The sequence below is a fragment of the Felis catus genome, chromosome E2 (genome assembly GCF_018350175.1).
Source record: "Felis catus isolate Fca126 chromosome E2, F.catus_Fca126_mat1.0, whole genome shotgun sequence".
Taxonomy (NCBI): Eukaryota; Metazoa; Chordata; class Mammalia; order Carnivora; family Felidae; genus Felis; species Felis catus.
In genome coordinates, this window is record NC_058382.1 from 9,477,088 (window position 1) to 9,503,437 (window position 26,350).

General features: G+C 56.2%; 2 protein-coding genes across 3 annotated transcripts; both read right to left on the minus strand.

Annotated features, from left to right (window-relative positions):
- Positions 1 to 2,491: 2,491 nt before the first annotated feature.
- On the minus strand, positions 2,492 to 4,421 carry LOC111558106 (homeobox protein MIXL1). The gene is made up of 3 exons (XM_045046932.1): positions 4,285 to 4,421; positions 3,685 to 3,919; positions 2,492 to 3,165 (listed from the first exon to the last, which is right to left on the minus strand). Exons 1-3 carry the CDS (start codon positions 4,419 to 4,421, stop codon positions 2,620 to 2,622), a joined length of 918 nt encoding a protein of 305 aa, XP_044902867.1. The 3' UTR covers positions 2,492 to 2,619.
- A 9,099-nt stretch (positions 4,422 to 13,520) lies between these two features.
- CRX (cone-rod homeobox) lies at positions 13,521 to 24,819 on the minus strand. 2 transcript variants are annotated; one of them, NM_001173443.1, is given in 5 exon segments: positions 15,141 to 15,809; positions 15,811 to 16,102; positions 17,267 to 17,418; positions 18,310 to 18,444; positions 24,574 to 24,744. In NM_001173443.1, coding segments are annotated over 4 exon segments (558 nt in total). In that variant the 5' UTR covers positions 18,410 to 18,444; positions 24,574 to 24,744; the 3' UTR covers positions 15,141 to 15,795.
- Between the last annotated feature and the right edge of the window lie 1,531 nt (positions 24,820 to 26,350).

Below are 26,350 nucleotides of genomic sequence, written 5' to 3' on the forward strand. Positions count from 1 at the left end.
CCCCCGTCTGTCCCTCCTGGCAAATGGCCCCCTCCTTCCAGATCTTGCCAGGTTTCCTTCTCCCTTCCCTCCAGTCCCCGCAAGAGAAACACCCGTCCACCTGCACCACCTCTTGGGACAGAATGAAGCCTCTTAAACGCAACCCATTTGTGGAAGGTGCACACAGTGATCTCTTCTCATACATCCTGAGTTCCCTTCCTACATACGCTGCGGCTCAATCTCAAAGTCTCACCTTCTCCAGGGTTAAGACACACAGTCGGTCCTTACCTTGCCACGCATACCCACGGCCCTGTGAGGATCACCACGAAAACCACCAGAGACGGATCACTCGGGGTCCTAGGGGTCACCACGGGTCCCAACAGATCAACCGTGTTGACTAGCCATATAGTTGGAGGGTTTTTCATTTTTTGATTCTAACAAATATTTTTAATGTTTATTTTTGAGAAAGAGAGGAAGCAGGGGAGGGGCGGGGGGCGGGGGGGGACAGGACAGAGGATCTGAAGCGGGCTGTGTGCAGCCAGCCAGATGCAGGGCTCCAACTCACCAACGGTGAGATCGTACCTGACCCAAAGACAGAAGCTCAAGTCGGACACTGAATCACCAGACGCCCCAACTAGCCATATATTGGAGTGATTAACAGTGCCATAATTTTTTTTTTTTTTTTTTTTTTTTTTTTTTTTTTTTTTTTTGCAATAGGTAGGAAAAAAGAGAAAGTCTTGCTCTGGTGCTTTCTTGGGGGACATAGATACAGGGAAGTCCCAAGACCTGCCTTTGAGAACTTTGAGAAGTTACCACCCACCCCTTTCCTTCCTTAGCTGAGCGGAAAGTCCAGATGCTTCCACTGGGGATGGTGCTGGACACAGCCTGGGAATGTGTAGAGCCTGGGAAAACTTCCTGGGGGGGGGGGGGGTGACAAAGTTCGCTGGTTTCAGAGGGGGCAGGGTCGCTGGAGCCGCTTAGATAAAGGCTAAAAGGGAATTGACAAGGTAAAGACGGGAGGGATCAGTGTTTCTTTTTTTTAATTTAAAAAAAAATTTTTTTTTCAACGTTTATTTATTTTTGGGACAGAGAGAGACAGAGCATGAACGGGGTAGGGACAGACAGAGGGAGACACAGAATCAGAAACAGGCTCCAGGCTCTGAGCCATCAGCCCAGAGCCCGACGCAGGGCTCGAACTCACGGACCGCGAGATCGTGACGCCTAACCGACTGCGCCACCCAGGCGCCCCGGGATCAGTGTTTCTTAATCCACTCACTTTCTGGGCAGCCAGTCCGGGCAAAAGCAACCTGTCTCCATTGTTATGAAATGCATCCGGTTGCCAATCGGTGGCTCCGGGGGCCACCAGCCTCCCTCCCCCTGCCCGGTGGGTGAGTCTGAATCTTACCTGACTCCTCCTACCCCTCCATCCCTCGCCCCACCTCAGGGAAGTCCTCAGGGACTCTCAGGAAGTCTCAGCTCCCCCCTGGGCTGGGATGGACGCTAAGTTAGATTTCTCCCCGCATTGTGTCCGGGGACGACTGGGTTGGGGTGTCGGTGTCCGATAAGGAGGGGTTTTCACTACATCCTGGCCGGGTCTCCACGACCCCCACACTCCCCTCCAGGGCCTGACACAGGAGCACCCCTCCCCCAAATCGGATCTAATTCCCTCTCTGCTCTGCTGAGGCTGGTCTGGCCTAAGAGGATTGGAGCATTTGCTAAATGGAACCAGGACGGCCATGGCGGGGGGGGGGGGGGGGGGGGGGGCAGGAAGAAGTGGAAGGGAGGGGGAAGAGACAGGGGCAGAAAGAAGGAGTGAGGGGGTTTCTCCGGGAGAGTTGGGAGGGGGGCGGGCTTCAGTATACAGAAGGGCAAAACACCAGCCGTCTCTGCAGGAAAACATTTCCAAGGTGACCATGAACTTTATTAATTTCCAAATTATCAATCCACAAACAAGGTCCTGGAAAATCATCAGGATTAAAAATACCGAGCCAGGTGCCTGGATACAAAGTAACTACAGCAGTGAATTCTACATACAGGGCAAACGGATTTAAAAACAAACGTTTAAATATCATCTGAAAAGTCAGGATCCGTGAAGATAAAAAATGCTACAAAATCACCCTCCAGAAAGATGCACCCAGAGACCTCTGCGGTTAAATAACATTTCGCGGAGCGTCTTTGCAAACCACCAAATGAACGAGTTGAGTTCTGTGCTCAGGTTGGAAAGCCCCCTGTTGGAAAGATGTCGGTTCGTCCTCAAACCGTCTATGGATTTGATGCGATTTCGATTAAATTCCCAATGAGGTTGCCCCAGGCCTGCAGAGGAAGCGCTCCGAGCATCCGCGAAACAGACGCTGGGAGCAAGGAGTTCCACGCCAGACCTGGGAACCCACCGAAACGCCCACGTGCGCCCTAAATGCGGGGACACCTGAGCCGCGCGATGTTCGGTGGCCACACAGTGACCACAAGATGCTGCCTCCACAGGTGGGATGACAGGAGGACTGATGATCCGATGTGCAGCCCGACCCGCCGGCCAGGTCCGCACCCACGTGGACGCGATGGGCGCACAAGCCGATGACACCCTAGTCCCCTCTGGCCCCGTGGGAACTGCAGGGCTTTTCGGAGACAGATTCGCCTATAAATTCAGTAGCAGAGTCCGAGTCTCTGTCCTCTGCAGGGTCTTCTCCCTCCTGGGACAGGGCCATCAAGGGGAAAGGGGATCCCTCCAAGGGGTCTTGGGGGGAGACAACCGCTGTGAAATTGGGGGCTAGCACGCCGCCGGCGTCTGGCCAGATGTCTGAGCCGCAGCATCCCTGAAGCCGGGCGGGGGTGGGAGCCGGGGCCGGGGCTGGGGTTGGTGCAGCCTGGACGGACCCCTGGGAGCCCTGCCGGGCCCGCGGGGCGGTGCTCAGGCTGCAGGTGCCGGGCTCTGCCGCAGGGGGGATCCTCCGGGGGCTGTGCAGAGCGGGGTGACAGGCGCCTGGGCCCCCAGGGAACGCGGGGCCAGCAGGGACAGGGACCCCGACCGGGGGCGTGCTCAGGGACACGGGCGGGAACAAGGACAGGGGGAGGGGCAGGGACACATTGGGGGACGCCGGCTCCGCAGCCCCCGGGCGCCGCTGCGCTGGCTCCCTGACCTCGCCCTTTGGGCAGCCTGGAGTGCTTGGCTCGGCGGTTCTTGAACCACACCTGGAGGGACCGAGGGGACAAGGCGGAGGGGTAAACGGGCTAGGCAGGGGCACCTCCCCGCCTCTGTCCCAGGTGTGGGGAGGCTCAGGAGACACGGCAGCCGCAGAGCTCTCCCTAGGGCCCCCGGAGCCCAATTCAAGGTCCCACGAGGATGCAGGGGGCAGTGGGGGCGGGGCTTGGACACCCGCGAGCCCGGGGGCCAGGAAGGGGCCTGCCCCAGAGGGTCCCCCGCCTTCGCAAAGGCCCTGAACTCTGGTGCCCCGACACCCAGCCAACCCTCAGTCTGAGAGGGCTCATGTTGGCTGGTTCGCCAGCACAGGGTGGCGGTGAGCCTGGGGTCCCGCCCTGAGTCCCCACAGGGGGCCCCTTGCTAGCCCTGACACCCAGGGGAGCCCTCGGACCCTCTGGCTTGTCTTCTCCCCTGTAGCCCGGGACAGACGGCAGGTGGTCCGGCCGGAGGAGTGCCACCTTCCTAGTGGACCCTGTGGCCAGTGGGGACGGAGGGGGCAGGGGTCCTACCTGCACTTGGTGCTCGTCCAGGTTGAGCCCGGCTGCCAGGGCCGCGCGTTCCTGGTAGCTCGGGTACCGGTTGGCCCAGAAGTGTTTCTCCAGCTCCTGCAGCTGTTCCTTGAGGTACACGGTGCGCTTCTTCCGGGGCCTCGGGAGCGTTCGGGCTGATGGGGGGCCTGACCCGAGGAGAAACGGGCTCAGACAAGCCCCACAGACGGCCCCCCGCCCCCCAAAGACCCTCCCCCTGCCCGGGCCAGGCCCCCATGAGCAGGTGGGAGGCGCGGCTGTACATGAGAGGTGGCAGCTGGACCCGACGCCCTGGGGTCGGGCCCTGGCTCTCGAGGTCCCACCCAAGTCTCTGCGCCCTGTGTCGGGGCCTCAGCGGGCACATCTTTGAAATGGGCGCAGTGACGGCTGTCTTGTGATTCCAGCACCCACGGCCGCGGAAGGCAGGCAGGCTGAGCTCCCCAGGCCCAGCCAGGCCGCTGCCCCAGGCAGGCGGGCTCCCACCTCGCCTGGCCCCCCCAGCCCCTCCCATCCAGGGCCAGAGCCACCCTGACGCTGCTCACAGGGGGCGGCCGTGCACCAGGCCCTCTGTCCCGGCCCCACGAAGTCCCCACAGCCCGGTGCGGGACGCCCTCCCCAACACCGGGGGCCTCCCCTGGAGGCCCGGAGGCCTCCCCAGCCTCAGCCCCGGCCCCTGGCACAGGCCCAGGCGCACCCTCAGGGGAGCCTGGCTCTTGCATCCTGCCTGCTGGTCCGCCGCCTGCGTGTGGGGCCCTGCCCACCCCACCGGGGCCTTAAATCCCACCTGCCTGCCGTGCCCACCCGGACACACCCTGAGGGTCCTGGGACTCTCCCTCTCTCCCCACCCTCAGCCCCGCCCCCGGAGGAGTCCCAGGAGGGAGTAATCCTTTCCTTACTGAGCAGCTTCTGGATACCCAGGCCCTGCGCTGGGGGCTGGGGCCTCAGTGGCCAGAGAGTCTTGGTCCCTCCCTCAGGGGGCTCTAGCCCAGGGAACCCCGCATTGCCCCCTGTGGGGGTCCCCAGCCCAGGAAAGGGCCCCTCCAGCCAGTGCCCTGGGCGTCGTCCCCTCCCCCCAGTTCTGGGGGCCCCTCCCCCGCCTCCCTGTCCAGCCCCCTCCTCTCCCGCCTGGTCGGTCCAGCAGCCTCCCCGCTGGCCCCCAACACCACGCTCGCCCTCTTGTCCCTTCTCCAAGTCTCCCCCCAAGTCCTGGACGGGGCGGGTGCTCAGACATGTGGCCCCGGTGATGGCTTGGGGTCCTTGCCGGTCTTCCTGTGGGATGAAGGCCGATGGGGGAGCAGGTGGATGGCTGCCCCCGTGTCTTTGTGAATGCATGAGCTGGGGCTGCCTTAGGTGCTGGACTCAGGAGCTGGGGTCACAGGGGCCCAGCCCCCCCGCCCCCCCCCAGCTGCATGGACCCGCATCTAGACCTCAGGCTGAGCTCCTCGCTGGCCTGGGGTCTGCTCAGGACTCGAGTCCGGGAAGCACGCCGCTTACAAGCCTCAGTTCCCGGGCAGTGAGGGGCCTCTTACGATCATCAGTGCTAGATGAGGGTTAACTAGGCGATCGCGCACCGAGTCATAGGTGGCAGAGGGATCGCGTTGTTCGAGGTTGACCTCGCTCTCCTGAACGGCCCGAGCATCTCACGGTGCCATCACACCGTCAGTGCGCCCCCGTGCTCCTTCCTTTCCGACAACATTCCGCCTTCACTGGATGTCGTTTCTCCTTCTTGGGCAGGTGGGAACACAGGGGTCACCAAGTTGCAGGCTCTGCAGTCAACGAGGGATCCTCTAGCAATGTCCTTGGTCTTTAAGATGTGCCCAGAGGCCGCCTTCTCTCTCATTTTTAATAGAAATTAAATGTACCATTTTGTTGATGAGATTGGCCCAGATCGAGAAGAGGGGTCGTGCCTGGGTGTACCGGTGGCATTGGGACGGTGCTCACGTGGGTCTTTCTTTTTCCTCTCCTTTTTTTTTTAATGTTTAATGTTTAATGTTTAATGTTTAATGTTTTAATGTTTATTTGAGGGAGAGCACAAGTGGGGGAGGGGCAGAGAGAGAGGGGGAACAGAGAAGCCAAGGCAGGTTCCGCGCTGACGGCAGAGAACCCGATGCGGGGCTCGAACCCACAAACCGTGAGATCATGACCTGAGCCACCTGGGGGCCCCTTACACTGGTCATTAGGGTTAACTTGCTTCCAGCTTCTTGCTTGCTGCCTACACCCCATAGTTTGTAGCAGAACTAGCCTACTCCCCTCGAGATCCTGCAGACCGCTGACCTTGAAGCACCACGGACCAGACTTTCCAGAAGATACACTGGAAAACAGCCACCGCTAGCCCTGGTGTCCTCAGTGATGGGTTCCCGGTGCAGGGAGGTATCTGGATGGGGCTTGTTTGGGGCCGCGCGACTAGCCTTTCCTCGCAGACACCTGAGAGCCTTGATTATTGACAGATTATTGGAAGAATCGGGAAGCCTTGCATGGACAAATGATTCGCTGTCGACCACAGGCTTCTGCTGCACCATTTTCCTCACCTTCCCCTTAAAATTTTTTTTAATGTTTATTTATTTTTTAGAGAGACAGAGACAGAATGCGAGCGGGGTAGGGGCAGAGAGAGAGGGAGACGCAGAATCCGAAGCAGGCTCCGGGCCCCGAGCTGTCAGCACAGAGCCCGACGCGGGGCTCGAACTCACGAGCTGTGAGATCATGACCTGAGCCGAAGTTGGACGCTTAACCGACTGAGCCACCCAAGCGCCCCTCACCTTCCCCTTTAAACCCTCCGGCTCCCCCTGGACGGAGGAAAGTGGTCTTTGAGATATTATCCCACCATCTTTCCAGGTCACTGGCTTCCTCAATAAGGCAACCTTTTCCTTTCCCACCAACACTTGTGTGTTGAGTACTGGCTTCCTAGCAGCAAGCGGCGGAAGCCGAGTCTGGAACGGGTCCTCTGTCCGGTAACAAGAGGACAGAGAATCTGACCTTCTCATGCTTTTGGGGTGTAGGCTGGTTTTGGAAACAGACTTGATGATAGCAGTCAATGTCCCTCAGCTGAGGACCATCAGGACACCAGGAGTTGAGCTAATGTGGGTTTAGCATCCCATTGCAGGGAGCGGGGACACACACCGTGGAAACCCTGGGGTATCTCAGTAAGAGGATGTTTGAGAGGACCTATATAGGACGAGGGCTTGTATGAGATGATCTGGGGGAAGGTTCCAAGAAAAGTGATTTTTATGCACAAAAGAATTGAAGTCAGGGACTCAATCACATACTTGTACCCATATAAGCATATCCCCATAGGCCTGGGGACAGAAAGCAGATTCCAGGGGCTGGCAAGAGTAGGGAATGGGGAGTCAGTGCTTAATGGGGACAGAGTTTTGGTTTGGGATGATAGAAAAATCCCCAGAGATGGATAGTGGTGATAATTGCACAAATCGTGAATGGAGTTAACACCACTGACTTGTACATTTAAAAAATGGTAAAAAGGTGGGGGGGGGGGCGCCTGGGTGGCTCAGTCGGTTAAGCATCCGACATGGGCTCAGGTCATGATCTCACCGTTCGTGGGTTCGAACCCCGCGTCGGGCTCTGTGCTGACGGCTTGGAGCCTGGAGCCTACTTCGGATCCTGTGTGTGTCTCTCTCTGCCCCTCCCCCGCTTGTCTCTGTCTCTCTCTCAAAAATAAATAAATGTTAAAAATTAAAAAAAAAAAAAAAAAACGAGGCTTTGCTCCGGGTTGGTTGATGTCAGGATACGGGGGTCGTTCTGTGATTGGCTGTCACGTCTAGAAGACGGGGAGGTTGGAGAGACTGGAGCCAGCGTTTGTATGCATAATGTCACCCATGTTAGTCTGCGTGGGGAACATCGTCTCTTTGGCGGTTTGGACCATGTGCGTGTTTCTCTTAGCGATCAGACACGATTACGGAGACATGATCACTTCAACACAAAGACTGACCTTCTAGGCAACCGGAGGGAACCAAGTCTTGGTTGTGAGCACCTGGCCAGCTCCCGGCTGTTGGGAGCTCCTGTCTAGTTCCCCCATTTAGCAAATCCCTTGAAGTCAACATGCCAAATGCTGTGACTGAGCAGTTGGGAATCCCCGGAGGTCCTTACCATCATCAGTTGCCTGACCTTGAGCAAAGACCTCCTCCCCCCGCAGCCTTGATGTTCCCCACCTGTACAATGGGACTATCCCAGGGTCTGTCTACACGTGCGTGAGAGCTGAATGCTGCTGACATCTGCTCAGGAAAGAACCTGGGAGATCCCACTCCTGTCCCTACAGATTTGTCCCCAGGGCAAAGCCACTGGTTGTCTGCGAGGTCTCCACCCTGCAGGTGACACAGATCAAACACTATAATTGCCTGAAGAATCAGCCTCCCTCCCTGGCACCTCTCCTCAGAGATTTTCAAATTCTACGCAGCATCAGAATCCCCTAAAGGGTTTATTGAAACCCAGACTACCAAGCCTCCCCCTTCCCGACTAGTTTCTGATTCAATGGGTTCTGGGGGTGGGACCCCAAATTTGCCTTTCTGACAAGTTCCCAAATGATGCTGATTTAGCTGGTCTGAATCGGGACAAATCAGGGACCACCTCTGTAGGTGAATGCCTCCCTCCTCAACCTGGGCCCCTACCCCTGGCCTTGGTTCCAGACCTTAGCTTCTTTTTTTTTTTTTTTTTTAATTCTTTTTTCAGCGTTTATTTATTTTTGGGACAGAGAGAGACAGAGCATGAGCGGGCAAGGGGCAGAGAGAGAGGGAGACACAGAATCGGAAACAGGCTCCAGGCTCCGAGCCATCAGCCTAGAGCCCTAGAGCCTAGACGCGGGGCTCTAACTCACAGACCGCGAGATCGTGACCTGGTTGAAGTCGGACGCTTAACCGACTGCGCCACCCAGGCGCCCCTGGACCTTAGCTTCTTTAAGGGGAAACATTAAAAAAAAAAAAAAATCAAAGGGAACGTTTCACTGAATATAACATTGAGAAAAATGCAACAAGTTATCACAGAGAACACCCCTACATCCGCTGCCCAGAGAGAAACAGAATATTCCCAGCAACCTCCGAGCTCCCCGATGCTCCACCAAGCAAAGATAATCACCATCTTGTCTTCTGATCCTACAGGTTAGTTTTGCCTGGTTTTAAACTTGACAGGCATAGAATCACAGAATGCGTCCTCTTTTGCATTTGCCTTCTGTCACTCATCATTGTCTGCAAGAGCCCCCCTCCCCGGCCCTGCCCTATTGCCTGTGGACCATGGTCTGTCTGCATTCTGATGTCTGTGCGGTTTTCCATTGCATGCTATGACACGGTTGGTTTATCCATCCTCTCGTCCGTGTGCATTTGGTTTGGTTCCAGTTTTGTGTTATTACACTGACACTGTGAACATTCTTGTGCGTGTCTTGCGACACACAGGCGTGTGCATTTCTTTTGGTGTCTTCCTAGGGGTGGAATTTCCTGAGCTCAGTGCCGGTGGATTGTGCTTGATCAATTTCCAAAGTGATTTTACCAGTTTATATTTCCGTTTCGTCCATATCCTCCCCCAAACTTAGCATTGTCTTTTAATTTTTGCCACGCCAGTGGGCCGGTAGACAAAGATCACTGTGGCTTCATTTTTTATTTTCCTGACGGCCGATGAAGTTGAGCACCTTGCCCGTTCATGATGGTCTATTTCAGTCCTTTTGGTTGATGTTATATTGTATAGTTTTCTGTGTAGCCATCATGCACAGATTTTGTTAGATACTTCATGCCCATCAGAGCCCAATGGAGAGCTTGAAACAACAGCCCTGAGATCAAGTCCTGAGCTGAGATCAAGAGTCAGACGCTTAACTGACTGCAACCCAGGTGACCCGAATTTCTTTCTTAACTGTTATGTGCAATTCCTTGGCAAAGCCAAATGGGGATGGTGTGTTCTTTGTGTGAAAAATGTTAATTATGGATTCCTCTTCTTTTTTATATATAAATAAATAATGTACTTGTGTTTTTTTAAATTTTTTAAAAATGTTTATTTATTTTTGAGACAGAGAGGGACAGAGCGTGAGCAGGGGAGGGGCAGAGAGAGAGGGAGACACAGAATCCGAAGCAGCTCCAGGCTCTGAGCTGTCAGCACAGAGCCTGACGCGGGGCTCAAACTCACAGACCGTGAGATCATGACCTGAGCCGAAGTCGGACGCTCAACCGACTGAGCCACCCAGGCGCCCCCTTGTGTTTTATTTTTTATTCACTTACTTTTAAGTAAAGTCTACACCCAATGTGGGGCTCGAACTCACCACCCCAATACCAAGAGTCATACACTCTACCAACTGAGCCAGTGGAGGCACCCCTGGATTATTCTTTAATAGGACTATTCGGATTTTACATTTTTGTGCATGCTTGCTTTGGTAAGTTGTGTTTTGCTAGGAGTTTGTCATCTGAATTTTCAAATTTCTGGGCACACGGTTGTTCATAATATCCTTTCATGATCATTGATATCTTTTTTTTTTAATTTTTTTTAACATTTATTTATTTTTGAGAGAGAAAGAGAGCATGAGCAGAGGTAGGGGCAGAGAGAGAGAGGGAGACAGAGAATTCGAAGCAGGCTCCAGACTCCTAGCTGTCAGCACAGAGCCCGACACGGGGCTCAAACTCATGAACCATGAGATCATGACCTGAGCTGAAGTCGGACGCTTAACCAACTGAGCCACCCAGGCACCCCGATCATTGATATCTTAATGTAGGACTCTTCATAACGCCCCATGTTCATTCTTGGTATCTTTGTGAGTATTTTTGTACTGATTTCCATAGCCTTTAGCAAAACAGCTCATGTCTTTTTTTTATTGTGTATTTTTTATTTTATTAATTTCTGCTCTCATCTTGACTATTTCTTTCCTCATTTTTAACTTCTTGAGATGACATTAAAGGTGGTTGGCTTTAGACTTTCTTCCTATCTGGGCCTGATATATCCTTTAATGCTACGGACAAATCCAATGGAAATTAGAAGATCATGAACAAATGTATGCCAACACGTTTGGACCCATTTGGGGGGGCGCCTGGTCAGTTCAGCATCCGACTCTTGATTTCCACTCAGGTCATGATCTCGCGGTTCGTGAGTTCGGGTCCCGCGTCGGGCTCTGCGCTGGCAGTGTGGAGCCTGTTTGGGACTCTCTTTCGCCCTCTCTCTCTCTGTCCCTTCTCCGGTTGTACGCACCCTCTCTCAAAATCAATAAATAAAAACAAACAAACGAACTTAAAAAAAAAAAAAGAATGGATGGATTCCTTGAGAAATACAACTTTCTGAGGCTGACCCAAGAAGAAATCTTAAAATATGAACAATGATATATCTGCTGAATAAACTAGGCGCAGAGTTAACCTTCCTACCCAAAAACTCCAGCCCCATAGACTTCACTGGAAGATTCTACCTCCTTCTTTTTTTTAAATTTTTTTTTTCAACGTTTATTTATTTTTGAGACAGAGAGAGACAGAGCATGAACGGGGGAGGGGCAGAGAGAGAGGGAGACACAGAATCGGAAGCAGGCTCCGGGCTCCGAGTTGTCAGCACCGAGCCCGACACGGGGTCTACCTCCTTCTTAAGGAAGGAAGCACAACTTGCACAAAGTCCCTTCCTAGCATCTGTCTGGGCTTCTCTTTTCCTGCCTAATCCCCTCCTCCACTGTCCTTTCTATTCCTCCTTTTCCCAGTGCACTTGACTCTCCGTGTTCACCTCCTCTGGATGCCCTCCCCCCATCTCCTCCATACTCTGAGGGGCTGGAAGCACCATCCCTGAAGTCACCTAGCAGAGGTCATGCTGGCACGCCGTGTGGCCAGCCATTCCATTCTCCCCTCCCAGCCTCTGTTCCATGTTTGCCCTGAGAAGCACCGGGAAGGCTGGGACTGGATCCTGTTTGCCTTGGGAAGGTTCCTTAACCCATCCTCATCCATAAAATAGGGGATCTGGGGGATGGCGCCCACCGCGTGAGGCTGGAATGAAGATTCAGGGAGGAATGCAAGGAAAGTGTCTAACAGCTCCGCGCCCACTGGAGAGTTTGGTTGTGGTCTCATTAGTACCACATGTCCTAGGCGTGATTTGCCACAGAGGAAAGCGTCCCGTCCCGTAGTTAGAACTCATTTGTCTTCTCGGAGGGCTCCGCCCCTCCTCTGCCTCCCCCAGGGATGGGAGGGGGTGGGGGGTCATGTGTCTGAACCTAATCCCTGCTAATTCCCAGCCATTCTGCTGAGGCTGGACCATCATAAGAAGATTGGAGCATTTGCTAAATTAGTCCGGTTCAGGGACAGAGAAGACAACCAGGGAGGGGCCCGGAGACGAGGAGGGCCGGGGTGGGGGGTGGGGGGGGAGAGGATGCAGACACACACCTGAGGGGACGGAGGAAGGAAGGATGAGGGAGGACCACAGTCGGAGGGGAGGGGAGAAAAGCCAGGGGGTCCCAGAGGGTCCAGCAAGATGAATATAAATCCCAGCCCTACCTCTTCGTATTTGTGAGATCCTAGGCAGGTCGCCTGACCTCCCACTGCCTCGGTTTTCTCATCTGTGAAAGGGGGATGGTCACAGCACCGTCGGATAAGAACAGCACCTCTCGGGTGGGTCATCTCTGAGAATTAAAAGAGTTTGGACTGGCTTTCTCCGGGGTCTGGCACATAGTGTGTGCTCAGTGGGTTTTTCCTTTTTCCTTCCAATTTATCGACGTCTCGTTTATATGGTATAAAATTGGCTCATTTTAACAGTACGGTTTGAGGCATGTGGACGATCATACAGAGTCATGGAACCACCACTCTTATCAAGACGTAGAATATTCCCCCGGGGCGCCTGGCGGGCTCAGTCGGTTAAGCGTCTGACTTCAGCTCAGGTCATGATCTCGAGGTTGGTGAGTTCGAGCCCCGCATTGCCGGGCTCTATGCTGACCGCTCAGAGCCTGGAGCCCGCTTCGGAGTCTGTGTCTCCCTCTCTCTCTGCCCCTCTCCCATCATGCTCTGTCTCTCCTAAAAATAAACATTATAAATAAATAAACAAATAAATAGAATCGTGTAATATGTGGCCTCTTGTGTCTACACGGCCTCTTCTGTGAATGTACTTAAAACCACCGAACTGCACACTTTTAAGATGATCATGATGGTCAGTTTCATGTGCGGGATATTTTAGCACAGAAATAAATGTTTATTGGACGCTCACCAGGTCCTTGGTATAATGATCTCGTTTCATTCTCTCGAGGTAGGTCTTCTCAGTGTTACAGGGGGGGAAACTGAGGCGGGGAGAAATGCCCAGGGTCACGTGAGCAGAAGTGGCTGACCCCGGCTTGGACGGCAAGTCTGTCTGTCCCCACCAACCCTGGGTCCCGTCCCCAGGGACCCACAACACACACATCCTAACCTGGGACTCAGGGATTGAGAACAGGGGCAGACAGTGGTGTTTTACAGTTGGAGAGACAGAAAGCCGGGGACAAAAAAAGAAAAGAAAGAGAAAACCAGAGATGAGAGGGACATGGCTGGGGCGGGGGGGGGGAGGGCCTGAAGGTGGCTGATAGGGAGGGCCACCAAGGCAGGAAGCGTGGCCATCCCCCCTCCCTCGCAGAGGGGGATGGGGGGGTTGGTGCCCAGGGAGGTCACAGCAGATGGGAGAAGCTAGCCGTCCGGAGTCCACATCCCTGCTTAATTGGCTTTAGGGAGAAACCGAGGAAAAGTCGGCGACCAGACCGAGAGAGCACGTGGACGGACCCATGACCCCAGAGATACAGGTGGGGGAGAGAGGCAAAGGACAGAGCAACCCCTGTCTCCACCGCCCCACCCCCCACCCCACCCCCCAGCCGCCTGCCCCGTCACAGAAATTTTTTAAAAAATCACCCAGACTTCAAGCGAGAGTCAACATTTTAATTGTTGTCGCTCCGTGAGTGGCTTTTCGGGAAGGGGACTGGAGTTCCAGCGAGTGGAAAAAGGGATACAGAATGAGGGGGCCTCCTGACCTCTCAGCCCCGGTTAGCCTGTGTCTGTGGCCCCCAGCCCCTACCCCTCTGTGTATCCTTGGTGCCCCAGGCTGGACTCTGAGCCACTCCTGGGGGTCTAATGGCCCAGAGGCCAGCGTGGCCCAGGCCCCTGAGAGACGTTCACACGGCGTGCTGAGTAAACCAGCTTTGTGGCCTCTAGTGACCCCAGTGTGCAGGGGTCTCGGGGGTCTAGGCTGTGTGCACCTGTCCTGGCCTGAACCCAGAAAACTCATCTGAGCCCCCCCAGCCTCTCTGCACACCGTGCCCGCCTCCCGACACCCCTTCCTGCACCAGGGGCCTGGGGCCAGCTCCTACCGGCTCGTGAGCCCAGATGGCATGCGTCCCGCTCTGGGTCCGCGAGCCCAGACTGGCACCTTGAAATCAGCCGTAGTGGGAGGACTCACACCACGGAAACCGGGTGAAAGGCTCGTGGCTGCCGATCACCCCGGCCCAAAAAAAAACGAAAGGGAAACTCAGACTGAGGAAGCAAGGCCAACGCGCCAAACTCCCACGAGTGTCAAAAACGCCTGACTCCTTCTCAGAATTCTCCCAGTGCCGCTCTCGGACGCTGTGGGTCGGGAAGAAATGCAGCGCTGCCCCAGGAAAACCTCCTCGGGCCAGGCTCTCTCGTCCGGGTCCGCAATCGGGGCCCAAAACAGACTCCAAGAGAGGGACCGTGTATCTGAAACGTGGGACTTCCTCCTAATCTGTTTCTCCCCCCTCCACCCCCACGTTTAACAGACGGGAAACTTCCATCTGCTCTTCTTCCTGAAACACCCACAGCTATAGTTAGGACACCCCAGGCAATGCCAAAATTCCTCCGATGTTTGGGTGAAAGTCACCTTTAGAAAATCCTGACACAGGGCCGCCTGGGCGGCCCAGTCAGCGGAGCGTCGGACTCTTGGTTTCAGCTCAGGTCTCCATCCCAGGGTGGTGGGACCGAGCCCCGTGGGGAACAAGGAGCCGGCTTAGGATTCTCTCTCTCTCTCCCCTTCCCTCTGCCCCTCCCCTGCTCGCTTGCTCTCTCTCTCTCTCTCTCTCTCTCTCTCTAAAATAAAATTTAAAAATCCTAAAACAAAAGGGTTAAAAGGAGACAGGAAACAGGCGACTTGCCTTCCATTCTGCCACCAAATATGCCCACTCGAATGATGACACAGTCGTCATTAGTTAAGAAACTAAGAAGAAAAAAAATAGATCGATAGATCAAACAGCCCCCTAAACCTACCATGTAAACCCAAGGTTTGTGAGATCTGCCCAATGGATGTTTTTAATTTAACCATACGACTGGCCTAAGCTTCCATGGTGGGGCTTCTTAAAGTCTGTCTTTGGATTTTCTAGAAGGATCTCTAGCCATATGCTAAGGAAGTGTCCCACACGGAAGGTACAGAATTGAGCCTCCCTCCCTGGGTGGTCGCGGGCCTCTTGATTCTGACCTCACCAGTACCCGTCCCCCCCTCCCCCGCCCCCCTTGCCAAATCAACCACCTAGTGCGTTTGAATTTCGTCTCGGGGCGAAATTCTCACCAAGAGAATTTCTGGAGTCTGGGGCTCGTGGTTTCAAAAGGCAGCTAAGAATCCACGCGAGCCGGGGCTGGGTTGAGGGTTACTAAGACCTACTGATGTGTGCCCCTCGCCCCCACCCCCGCCCCCGGAGAGCGAGGAGACCCTCCCGGGAGGAGGGGGTGGGCCGTGGTGAGTGAGCCCCCGCGCACGAAGCCAGAGAGGCCCCAAGCTCCGCCCTGCTTCCCCAGGGACGCCCTCCCGGGCTGGTTCAGACGAGGCGCGGAGACAGAGCTGGCTTCTACAAGATCTGAAACTTCCAGGCACTCTGATCCTTGTAGTCCAAGGGGTCCGTGGGGTTGTAGGTGAATTTCCAGGTGCCTGTGGGGTCCCTGAATTCCAAGCTGTCCACGGGGCTGTAGGGACCGTAGCTCTGGCCTGACAGGGAGGTGGGGGACTGGGCCAGGGAGGGGCCCACGGAGGGGCCCGAGAGGGGGCTGAGGGCCGGGCCCCCCAGCTGGGGCACCATGGGGGAAAGATAGGGATCCAGGCCACTGAAATAGGAGCTCGGAGACCCGTAGGCCGAGGGGGAAGAGCAGAAAGCAGAGGCGGGGGTGTAGGTCATGGCGTAGGGCGCGGAGGTCAGAGGGGGCCCGGCCGCCACCAGCCCCGCCCGCTGGGCCTCGGGCAGAGGGGACTCCGAGGCGGGACTCCAGATGGACACCGTGGCCACCGCCGAGGTGGGGGAGACCGAGGGGCCGGGTAGAGGGGGGCTGTAGGAGTCTGAGATGCCCAGGGGATCTGGACAGACGTCCGAGGAGGATCTTGGCGACATGCCTGCCTTCCGCTTGGCCGGACGAGCCTTGGTTTGTGCCCCAGGGGGCTGCGGCTGCTGCTTCTGTTGCTGACGCTGCTGGCGGCATTTGGCCCTGCGGTTCTTGAACCAAACCTGGGGGGGGGGGGGGGAGAAGGGATGGGCGAGTCGGGGGGAGCCCCGGAGAGTCACAACCCCCCGGTCCGGCAGTCGGTTGCCGGGACACTCTATCCATCCATCCGACCGCCCGTGTGTCCGTCCATCCAATCACACACACACACACACACACGATCGTACAAATACACACAGACACACTTATCCATCCATCCATTCCATCAACTCACAAACATGCGTGAACTCTGGGGATACGTCCGCGGAGCTGACATTCTTGTTGAGAGTGACAGATTATAAATAAACAGTAGGTAAGTGCATTGCATGGCGTTCTAGAACCTTCTAGAAGGTGATAAACACTATGGAAGAACCAACTGAGCGGGAGGAGGGGACAGTAGCGCGGGGAGGGCGAGGGACATTGCGAGTTTACTTGTTTTTTTTTAATGTTTATTTATTTTTAGGAGACAGAGAGACAGAGTGTGAGCGGAGGGGAGGGGCAGAGCGAGAGAGGGAGACACAGGATCCGAAGCAGGCTCCAGGCTCCGAGCTGTCGGCACCGAGCCCGACGCGGGTCTCAAACTCACACACTGTGACATCATGACCCGAACCGAAGCCAGACGCTTAACCAAGTGAACCACCCAGGCGCCCCTAAACTTATTGCAACTTTAAATGCGAGAGTCCGTCTAGGTCTCATTGACGGACGTGGTGACCTGACTGGTTGATAAGCAGAGACTTAAAGTGATGGGGAAGAAACCTCCCAGGTTGGGGGGGGGGGGCGCCTGGGTCCAGCTTCAGCTCAGATCATCATCTCGCGCTTCGTGAGTTTGAGCCCCCCATCGGGCTCTCTGCTGTCAGCGCGGAGCCTGCTCCGGAGCCTCTGTCCCCCTCTCTCTCCGCCCCTCCCCGGCTCGCGCTCTCTCAAAAATAAATAAACATTTAAAAAAAAAAAAAAAGTCCAGGTAGAGGGAACAGCAGGTGCAAAGGGCCTGTGGCCAGAGTGCGCATGGCAGGAGTGCTGGGGGAAGAAGCAGCAAGGAGGGTGGAGGGAAGGGTAAGAAAAATGGGAGAGAGGGGTTATGAGGGCTCCTTATGACTTTGACTCCCCGACTCCCCCTTCTCCCTTCACGCTTGGGTCCCAGGAGGGGCTGGGGCTCGGGGTGGGGGAGGGGCGCGGCCAGAACATCCCACCTGAACCCTGGACTCGGGCAGGTTGATCTTCAGAGCCACCTCCTCGCGAGCATACACATCCGGGTACTGAGTCTTGGCAAACAGGGCCTCCAGCTCCTCCAGCTGGCTCCGGGTGAAGGTGGTCCGCTCCCGCCGCTGCTTTCTGGGGGCGCCTACGGCCGAGAGGGGACAGCGGGGCCGTCAGGTGACCTGGGCCCCCCGTTCTCTTCGTCCGCCTGTGGGAGGCCCTGAGGCTGCCAAGAAGCCCTTTCTGGGTGCTCGTCTGGCCCAGAGAAGGGCGCGCCCATTCCCTGACCTTGTAGCCCTCACTCCGTCCCCCCGGGAAATGGGGCTCCTCTTTGCCTGTTATCTCGGGGCTCCTGCCTCACCCCAACAACTGGCTGTAGCCCTAGAAGGAGGTTTATCCCCGTTTCTAACATTTCTCATGCCCTTGGGGCGCCCGGGGGGCTCAGTCCGTGAAGCGTCCGACTCCAGCTCAGGTCATGGTCTCACGGTCTGTGGGTTCGAGCCCCGGCGTCGGGCTCGGAGCCTGGAGCCCGCTCCGGATTCCGGGTCTCCCTCGCTCTCTCTCTGCCCCTCCCCTGCTCACACTGCGTGTCTTTCTCTCTCTCTCTCTTTCTCTCTCAAAAATAAATCAACGTTAAAAATTTTTAATAATAAAAATAATAAATTAAAAAATAAGAAAATTAAATATAAAAGTTAATAAAAATTTAATAATAAATGATAAAATTTAATAAATAAATTTAATAATAATAAAATAAAACAACAAAATTTCCGATGCGCTGAGACACGTTCAGGGAAAACATTCCACCACTTGGGGGTGTATAAAACTGCCAGGTGGGGCTAGAGGGCGCCACATCCGAAAATGCCATGACCATCCAACGCGCTCCGATGCCCCGAAGTCTGGCGCTTGCAAATGACCACAGACATTTGGTCTGTGGCTCTGAGGTCGCCCCGGGAAGTCCCCATCTTCTTCTCCCTGAGGACGAAGGACCCCAGGGACCACCGAGAGCTGGGCTGGCCAGGAGAAGGACCGTACTCACTTGGGTAGGACACAGCTTGGTGCATCAGATCCACACTGGGACCACTCAGGGCCAAGGCATTGACCGAGTAGTGGGGCCCCGGGTTCATATACGCCATCATGATCTTCGGGGACACTGCGGCCCAGGTCGGCGGGCCTGCAAGAGGAGACGGGGCGTTCAGACACTCCCCCCCCCCAGTTAAAAAAGGGGGGGCGCACCTGAATGGCTCAGTTGGTGAAGCGTCAGACTTCGACTCAGGTCAGGATCTCGTGGTTCGTGAGTTCGAGCCCCGCGTCGGGCTCTGGGCTGACGGCTCGGAGCCCGGAACCTGCTTGGGATTCTGTGTCTCCCTCTCTCTCTCTGCCCCTCCCCCGCTCGCGCTCTGTCTCTCAAAAATAAAGAAACATCACGAATTTTTTTAAAACTTTAAAAGCATTCCCCGGTGACCGCGTGGTGACAGGCAGGCCCACGTCCAAGTTCTGCCTCAGGCTCTCTTTAGGTGTGCGACCTTGGGCAGTTATCTCTCCGGGCCTCAGTTTCCACACCTGTACAAATGGCCCTCCGCTTAAAGTGGGCAAGGCTTCACTGAGACCCTGGCTGCCGCTCCCCTCCCACAGCTGTTCTCGCTATGAGCCCAGAAAAGATGTGCAGCCTCGCACAGAATCACAGACGACCGCAGGGTGACCCGCTGTCCCGGCCTGCTCGGGGACAGAAAGGTTTCTAGAGACGCAGGCCTTTCCCCACAAAACCTGGAACAGTCCCAGATATAGGGATGATCGTCCCTCCAAGACCACATGCGACCTGTCTGGTGGGCTTACTTTTTAAAAAAAAAAAATTTGGGGGGGGCGCCTGGGTGGCGCAGTCGGTTAAGCGTCCGACTTCAGCTCAGGTCACGATCTCGCGGTCCGTGAGTTCGAGCCCCGCGTCGGGCTCTGGGCTGATGGCTCAGAGCCTGGAGCCTGCTTCTGATTCTGTGTCTCCCTCTCTCTCTGCCCCTCCCCCGTTCATGCTCTGTCTCTCTCTGTCCCAAAAATAAATAAACGTTGAAAAAAAATTAAAAAAAAAATTTTTTAGACGTTTATTTATTTTTTGAGACACAGAGACAGAGTATGGGGGGGGGTGGCGTGCGGGGGGCGGACAGAGAGAGAGGGAGACACAGAATCTGAAACAGGCTCCAGGCTCCGAGCTGTCCGCACAGAGCACGACGTGGGGCTCGAACTCACAGACCGCGAGATCGCGACCTGAGCCGAAGTCGGACACTTCACCGGCTGAGCCCCCCCAGGTGCCCCATGTCTGGTGGGCTTAGTGACCCCAGTGGCGGCCGGGCGTGGAGGAGCAGGCTCCGCACCGTGTCCGGGCAGTGGAACAAACCGGAAGGATCTATCAAAGCGACATGCCATCTTCCCTCTCCCCAACCTCCCACCCCACCCCTGCCCCGGGGGCCACAGCCTTCGGGGTGCCTCAGTCCCCCTCATGGGAAAATGGGAACGAAAAGAGCCTTTTGGTCTTGAGGTGGTTGTGAGGGTAAATGCGTGACGTCTGTCAGCCCCTTAAACCAGCACCTGTTACAGTCGGTACCCGGTAGGTCGCAGCTCTGGGCCCTCGCTGTCATTTGCGGGGACATGTTTGCAGAGACCGGACGCTGGGATTTCTTTCTTTTTTTGAGACAGGGAGAGTGCAAGCGGGGGAGGGGCAGGCGGGGACAGAGAGTACCTGAAGCAGGTTCCACCCTCACCGCGGAGCCCGATTCGGGGGGCTCGACCCCACAACCCTGGGATCGGGACCTGAGCGGCGATCAAGAGTCCCACGCGCAGCTGACAGCCGCCCAGGCGCCCCATCCTGGGGTGTTGAATAGAACCTCTCAGGGGCTCCTGGGCGGCTCCGTCGGTTGAGCGTCCGACTTCGGCTCAGGACATGATCTCGAGGTTCACGAGTTCGAGCCCCGCGACGGGCTCTGTGCCCACAGCTCGGAGCCTGGAGCCAGCTTCGGATTCTGTGTCTCCCTCTCTCTCTGCCCCTCTCCTCATGCTGTTTCTCTGTCTCTCGATAATAAATAAACATTAAAAAAAATTTTTTTTAAATCCTTGGTGGCTCCCTCGGTTAAGCATCTGGTTCCTGATCTCAGCTCAGGTCGTGATCTCATGGTTCATGAGCTCGAGCCCCGCACTGGGCTCTGTGCTGTCAGCACGGAGCCTGCTTCAGACCCTCTCTCTCTCTCTCTCTCTCTCTCTCTCTCTGCTCCTCCCCCACTCACACGTGCACGCACTCCCTCTCTCTCTCACGCACAAAATAAATAAAAAAGCATTTTTACTTTTTTATATTGTTTATCAATTTTTTTTAATGTTTATTTTTGAGAGAAAAAGAAAGCACGGAGCAGGGGAGGGGCAGAGAGAGAGGGAGACACAGAATCCGAAGCCGGCTCCAGGCTCCGAGCCGTCAGCACAGAGCCCGACTCGGGGCTCGAACCCACGGATCGCGAGATCGTGACCTGAGCCGAAATCGGACGCTTAACCCACGGAGCCATCCAGATGCCCCTAAGTAAGCCTTAAAAAAAAAAAAAAATCCTTGATCTGTGCTTATTACGTATATGGCTGAGAACCACATCTTTTAATTTTGTTAAAATTGCACTTTGACGATAGAAGCGTGCGTGGGTTACATATCGTATATTAACGAAGTGTATATTTAATACATATCGTACGGCATATACATATGCGATGTGTAGGCTTCGGATTCTGTGTCTCCCTCTCTCCGCCCCTCCCTCGCTCATGCTCTCTCTCTCTCTCAAAAATAAACAAACATTAAAAAAATAATTAAAAGGGCACCTGGGTGGCGCAGTCGGTTAAGCGTCCGACTTCAGCCAGGTCACGATCTCGCAGTCCGTGAGTTCGAGCCCCGTGTCAGGCTCTGGGCTAATGGCTCAGAGCCTGGAGCCTGTTTCCGGTTCTGTGTCTCCCTCTCTCTCTGCCCCTCCCCCGTTCATGCTCTGTCTCTTTCTGTCCCAAAAATAAATAAACGTTGAAAAAAAAATATTAAAAAAAAATAATAATAATTAAAAAAACAAACACACCAGAAGGCATTTGCTTTAGCTCCTTCCCCTCTGTCCTTCTCGTCCCCCACTTGGGGGACCGTGTTCTATTTCCATAAGTTGGGGCCCTACAGCTTCGCGGGATGGAACTTCTGGGAAAATGAAACGAGGTAATGGGGTGGTGGCGGGATCTGGGGTGAGGGTGAGGCCTCTCATCTAGATGGTCAGGGAAGACCTCTCTGCAAGGAGATGACCCCGGGATGACCCCGGAGGGGCGTCTGGGTGGCTCAGTCAGTTAAGCGGCCGACCCTGGATTTCAGCTCAGGTCACGATCTCACGGTTCATGGGTTCGAGCCCCGCATCGGGCTCTGCACTGCGCTTGGGATTCTCTCTCTCTCTCTCCCCCTCCCTCGCTGGCTCACTCTCTCTCAAAATAAATAAATAAACATTAAAAAAAAAAACTTAAAAGAGGGGGTGACCCTGGCGCTGAAAAGCGAAGGCTCAGTCAACTTGGGAAGGGGCCTCCAGGCAGAGGGAACAGAGGTTGCAAAGCCTGGAGGCTGAAATCGGTTTTGCCTGGTTGGAGGAGAAACAAGGGGCCGGCGTGACCGGAGCAGAGCCCGTCCGGGTGGAGAGTGAACCGGGTGGTGTGGGACCCGACAGGAAGGTGGTGGGGAAGCTCACGGCTGACGGTTTCAACAAAAGCAGAAACCACTTTAAATCAGACCCCCCTCCTCCTCCCCGCCCAGTAACCTTCACCCTGGCATTCGCTCCCCTTGGGTTGTCCCCACAGCCACTAAGGGCACCGCAGAAATGACAGGGTGGCCTCCAAGGCTGCTGCCGCTCTGGGGGAAGCCACGGGACCGAGCCCCCCCGCCCCCCTCCCCCGGGGGAAGGTCAGGGCCAAAGCCTCAGACGAGCCTGCAGATGACTCAGCCTTCTGGTCGACCCCTGACTACATCAGCGCGAGCGTCCTGAGCCAGAATCATCCAGTGGGGCCCCCCGGATTCCTGTCCCCCAGAGACCGTATGAGACCGTAAATGCGTGTTGTTTTCAGCCGCCGAGTGTTAGTGTAACTCGTTACACAGCTGTGGAGAACTCAGCGCACACGAGCCTGACGTCCTCAGCACAACCCTGGGAGGCAGGCGCTGCGTTACTGCTATGCCCCCGTTTCACAGACGGGAACATCTTGAGGCTCGGGCATGGTTCCTGGCCCAGGGTCATGCGCAGGCCGCCAGCGGGGACTCGGGGTTCCAGCCCGGGGGGTGGAGGTTCCCGAAGGCTGTTCTCCCAGCACCCGGCCCGGGGCTCCCTCTGTCCCTTCTCTCTGTCCTCCCACGGGGCCATGATGGCTGACTCAGTGCCCCCCGCCTAACCAGGCTCAGAGCTTGGCCTTCCAGGAAAGCCCAGCCTTCTCACACGGGGATGATCCAGCCTCCAGACGGGGAAATCCGAGCCTGGGGTGAGGAAGGTGCTTGCCCAAGACCAAGTTGCTGATGGTGACAATGACCCCCCAGGACTGAGGGTTTGCCCGCTGCTCAGACAACCAACAAGTAAGGGCCTTGTGTTCAAGATGGCAGCAAAGAATAATAATGGGGATAATATCGACACCCACTGATATTTTTCTCTGTGTTTGGCAACGAAACAAGGGACCTCACGACCTCAGGACGTCCTCGCTCTGCACAGGCTCTTCGCGTGAGCTTCTTCCCCAGGAGCACAGACAGCAATAACTACAACATCTACTACCCTTGGCTGAGAATTTTCGAGAAACCGGACCGCGCTCCTATCACCCTCCTGCCTGGTGAATTTCAAGGCAATGGTGCCTCGTGATCCCAAAGATGGGCTGATGGGGGACCCTTCTCCCTGCCCCGGGGACCAACCTGTGGGACCTGAGGCTGGCGCCCGGGGCCCCTGATGTTCAGTGGCCACAGGGTCCAGGGTCCCATCTGGAGCAGGTAAGGCTCACACCCACCTTGCGGGTAGTCAAGGAGAGAATCCCTGTAATTCTACAGGAGGGGAGACCAAGCCTGAGGGGTGCAGAGGAAAGTGCCCACCCCTCTTGACAGCCATAAGGACTTCCAGCGGGGATCCCAAAACTGCTCAGACATTTCACTGAGGGCCTCTGGACTGAGATCTCGGGGAACAATAAGCTTGTGAAGACTTCCCACAAGGTAGGTGCTCGTATGATCCTCGCTTCACAGAGGAGGAAACCGAGGCTCAGGGAGGAGTAGAGTCCCCTGCTCTTGACCCCCAAATCTACCCCAGATCCCCCAAAGCAGGATGAGGCCAACTCCCTCTCCTGGGTCTCCAAGCCTGTGACACGGGCTCCCCATGGCTCATCCGACTGCATCGTCATGGCGCCCCATCCTCGCGTCCGCATAGCAGACGGGGAAACAGAGGACCAGAGAGGTCACGTGAATGGCCCAACGCCACACAGCGAGGCTTCAAGCCCAGACTCAGGTGGCCCCACATCCGCCCCCGGCAAGACTCCCCGAGCTCAGCCACGTTCCAGGTCCTCCTTTGCTGGATCTCCGCCATCATTCGCCTGGCCACCCTGTCCGACAGGAGCTGAACTGTGCATGCTCATGACCAAGGTTGGACAAGCAGGAGTCTCTAGGGCAGGGAGGCCCCTACCTTAGTAATCACTCCACCAGCATGGGATCCGAGAATCCCCGAGAATCCCGGCATTCCTGGCCCCATGGGGCCATCCCAGAATCGACACTTCCTCCCTCCTGCTGTCGGCATGTGGCTCTTAGCATTTTATTTTTGTCATTCAACCCCCACTCGACAGAGAACCAGGCACCCCAGCCACACGGCCCGGGCACTGGGAGAAGCCAAGGGGGCAGCGGGGAGATGGGTGGGCTGTCCGTGAATAAACGCACCAACGAAGAGAGTTTCAGGCAGTGCACGTTTCGAAGAAAACACAACAAGATGATGGGCTAGGAAGTTGCCTTGGACCAGGAGCGAGAAGCCCCAGCCCCGGACACGTCCCCAACAGGCCACTCTGAGCCCCACCCCACCCCCCAACGCGCGGTCCACCCTTCGTTCCTCCTGCTGCGCTCACAGCCCGCCCCGCACCTCCCAACACCGGGACTGAACCTCTGTTCCCCGTAGGTCCCTGCACCGCACATCACACACGCCTGTACCGGGTGCTGAGAACCCAGGTGGGGAGAAAACAAACCCAATTTCTGCCCCCTGTCCCCCCTGCCCTCGCTCCCCTTCCCTCCGTCCCCTCTTCCCTCTGCCACTCCTGCACGCACCTTCAGAAACAGGGACGGGGCTCTCCCGGTGGCCGGGGACCTGGGCAGGAGTTGTCAGATGGCAAAGCCTGAAGGAAACAGGTCCCCTCACATGGGGAGATTTTAAGCTCCGGCTGGGAGTGATGTCATTTGCGGTGGCCTGGATCTCGGAGGGTAATCCTGGCCCCCGGTGGGGGACTTGACTGGGCGCCAGGAGGTGACATTGGCTGGGAGGGGGAGGGGCACCCGCCTGCCTAATCCCCTTCCCCTCCCCACGACATCTTGGCAATTAGGGTTGATGGGGACGGGAGGCCCCAGCTCCTGCCTGTGACCAGGAACCACCCCCCCTCCCCCCCGCCCCCGGCCGCCATCGCCCCGCCACTCCTCAGGGAAGTTCTTCCTTAGGTCTAGCTGGTGTCCTTGCAGCTTTGGTGTCCCATCAAAGAGGAAAAAGAGAAAGGCCAGGTGTTGCTGAGAGATCGCGCGACACATAAAGGGGTGCGGGGCTTTCTGCCCTTCTCCCCCACACTCTGCCGACCAACTGAAACCTGTACGGCCGCATCGTTCACGCTTTCTGCCTCCGTTTCCCCATTTCCGTCCGTGTGCCTCTCAGCCTCTACCGCTCTCAGGCTGCGCCACTCCGGCCACGTTGCCTGTGCGCCCCCAACCTCGTTCTCCATCGTTGCGTCCCTGTGTTCCTGTCTGTTCACCTGTCCCTGCAACCCCAGCCCCACCCCCCACCCCCCAGCCCCACTGTGTTCCTTTATCCGAGCCTCGAGCCTCGTAAGTCCCACTGTTCCCCTTTCTCTCTTTCTCCCCCAAGGTCCTCTGCTCCCTGCTGGCTTTCTCCTCAGTTTCCCCTGCGTTTCTGCCTTCGCCCTATCTTGGTACCTCTCTCATTCTGCACTCTGGATCGTCCCTGCCTCTGTCTCCCTCCCTGGGTCTGTTCGTCACGACACACCCGACAGGCACACATGATCGTGGGGGAGATGGCGGTAATCCTGCCTTGTGGCTGGGTCATTGTGTCTCACCATAAGGGGCTCTTTCTTTCTCCCCGCCCCCCCCCCACCGCAAACCCCCTGCCGCGGGAGATTAAGGCCAGCAGCCTGGCTGGGGAATCAGGACAGGTCTCATTAGCTTGAAGAGAGAGGGAGGGGCTGTCTGACCCTCAGGGACCAGTCAGGAGGCTACTGATGGGAGAATACAGTGCTATACGGGAAGGTCCTGGCCCACGGGAGTAAGGAGAGGGAGAGAGGGTCCTTACAGGCCCGCAGAGAAGAGTGTCGGCCTCTCTACATCACTGCCTCCCTGGACCGTGCACCCATCCGCTGTCAGGCCCAGAGTCCCCTGGGGTGGGAGGGCGTGGAGAGGTGAGTCTCAGAAGGTCAGGCTCACGGCCCTAGGGTCAGTTCAGTCCAAATCTAGGCCCTTCTTCTGCCCAGCTGGATCCCCTGGGGCAAGGGGTTTTCTTTGTCATCTACGCCCAGTGACTCAGGAGGAGTGCCTGACATTTAGCCTTGACCGCTCCCTTTTTCCTCACGTCCCACGTCCGATCTGTCCCTGAATCCGGTCATCTCCTCCTTCAGACAATTGTCCCACTACAAACAACAAAGCAGTGCTGGGAGAAGGTAAAGGAAACCCGAGTCGGGGCGCCTGGGTGGCTCAGTTAGTGGAGCATCTGACTTGGGCTCAGGTCACCATCTCACGGTTCATGAGTTCGAGCCCCGCTTCGGGCTCTGTGCTGACAGCCTGCTTGGGATTCTCTCTTCCTCTCTCTCTGCCCCTCCCCTGTTCATGC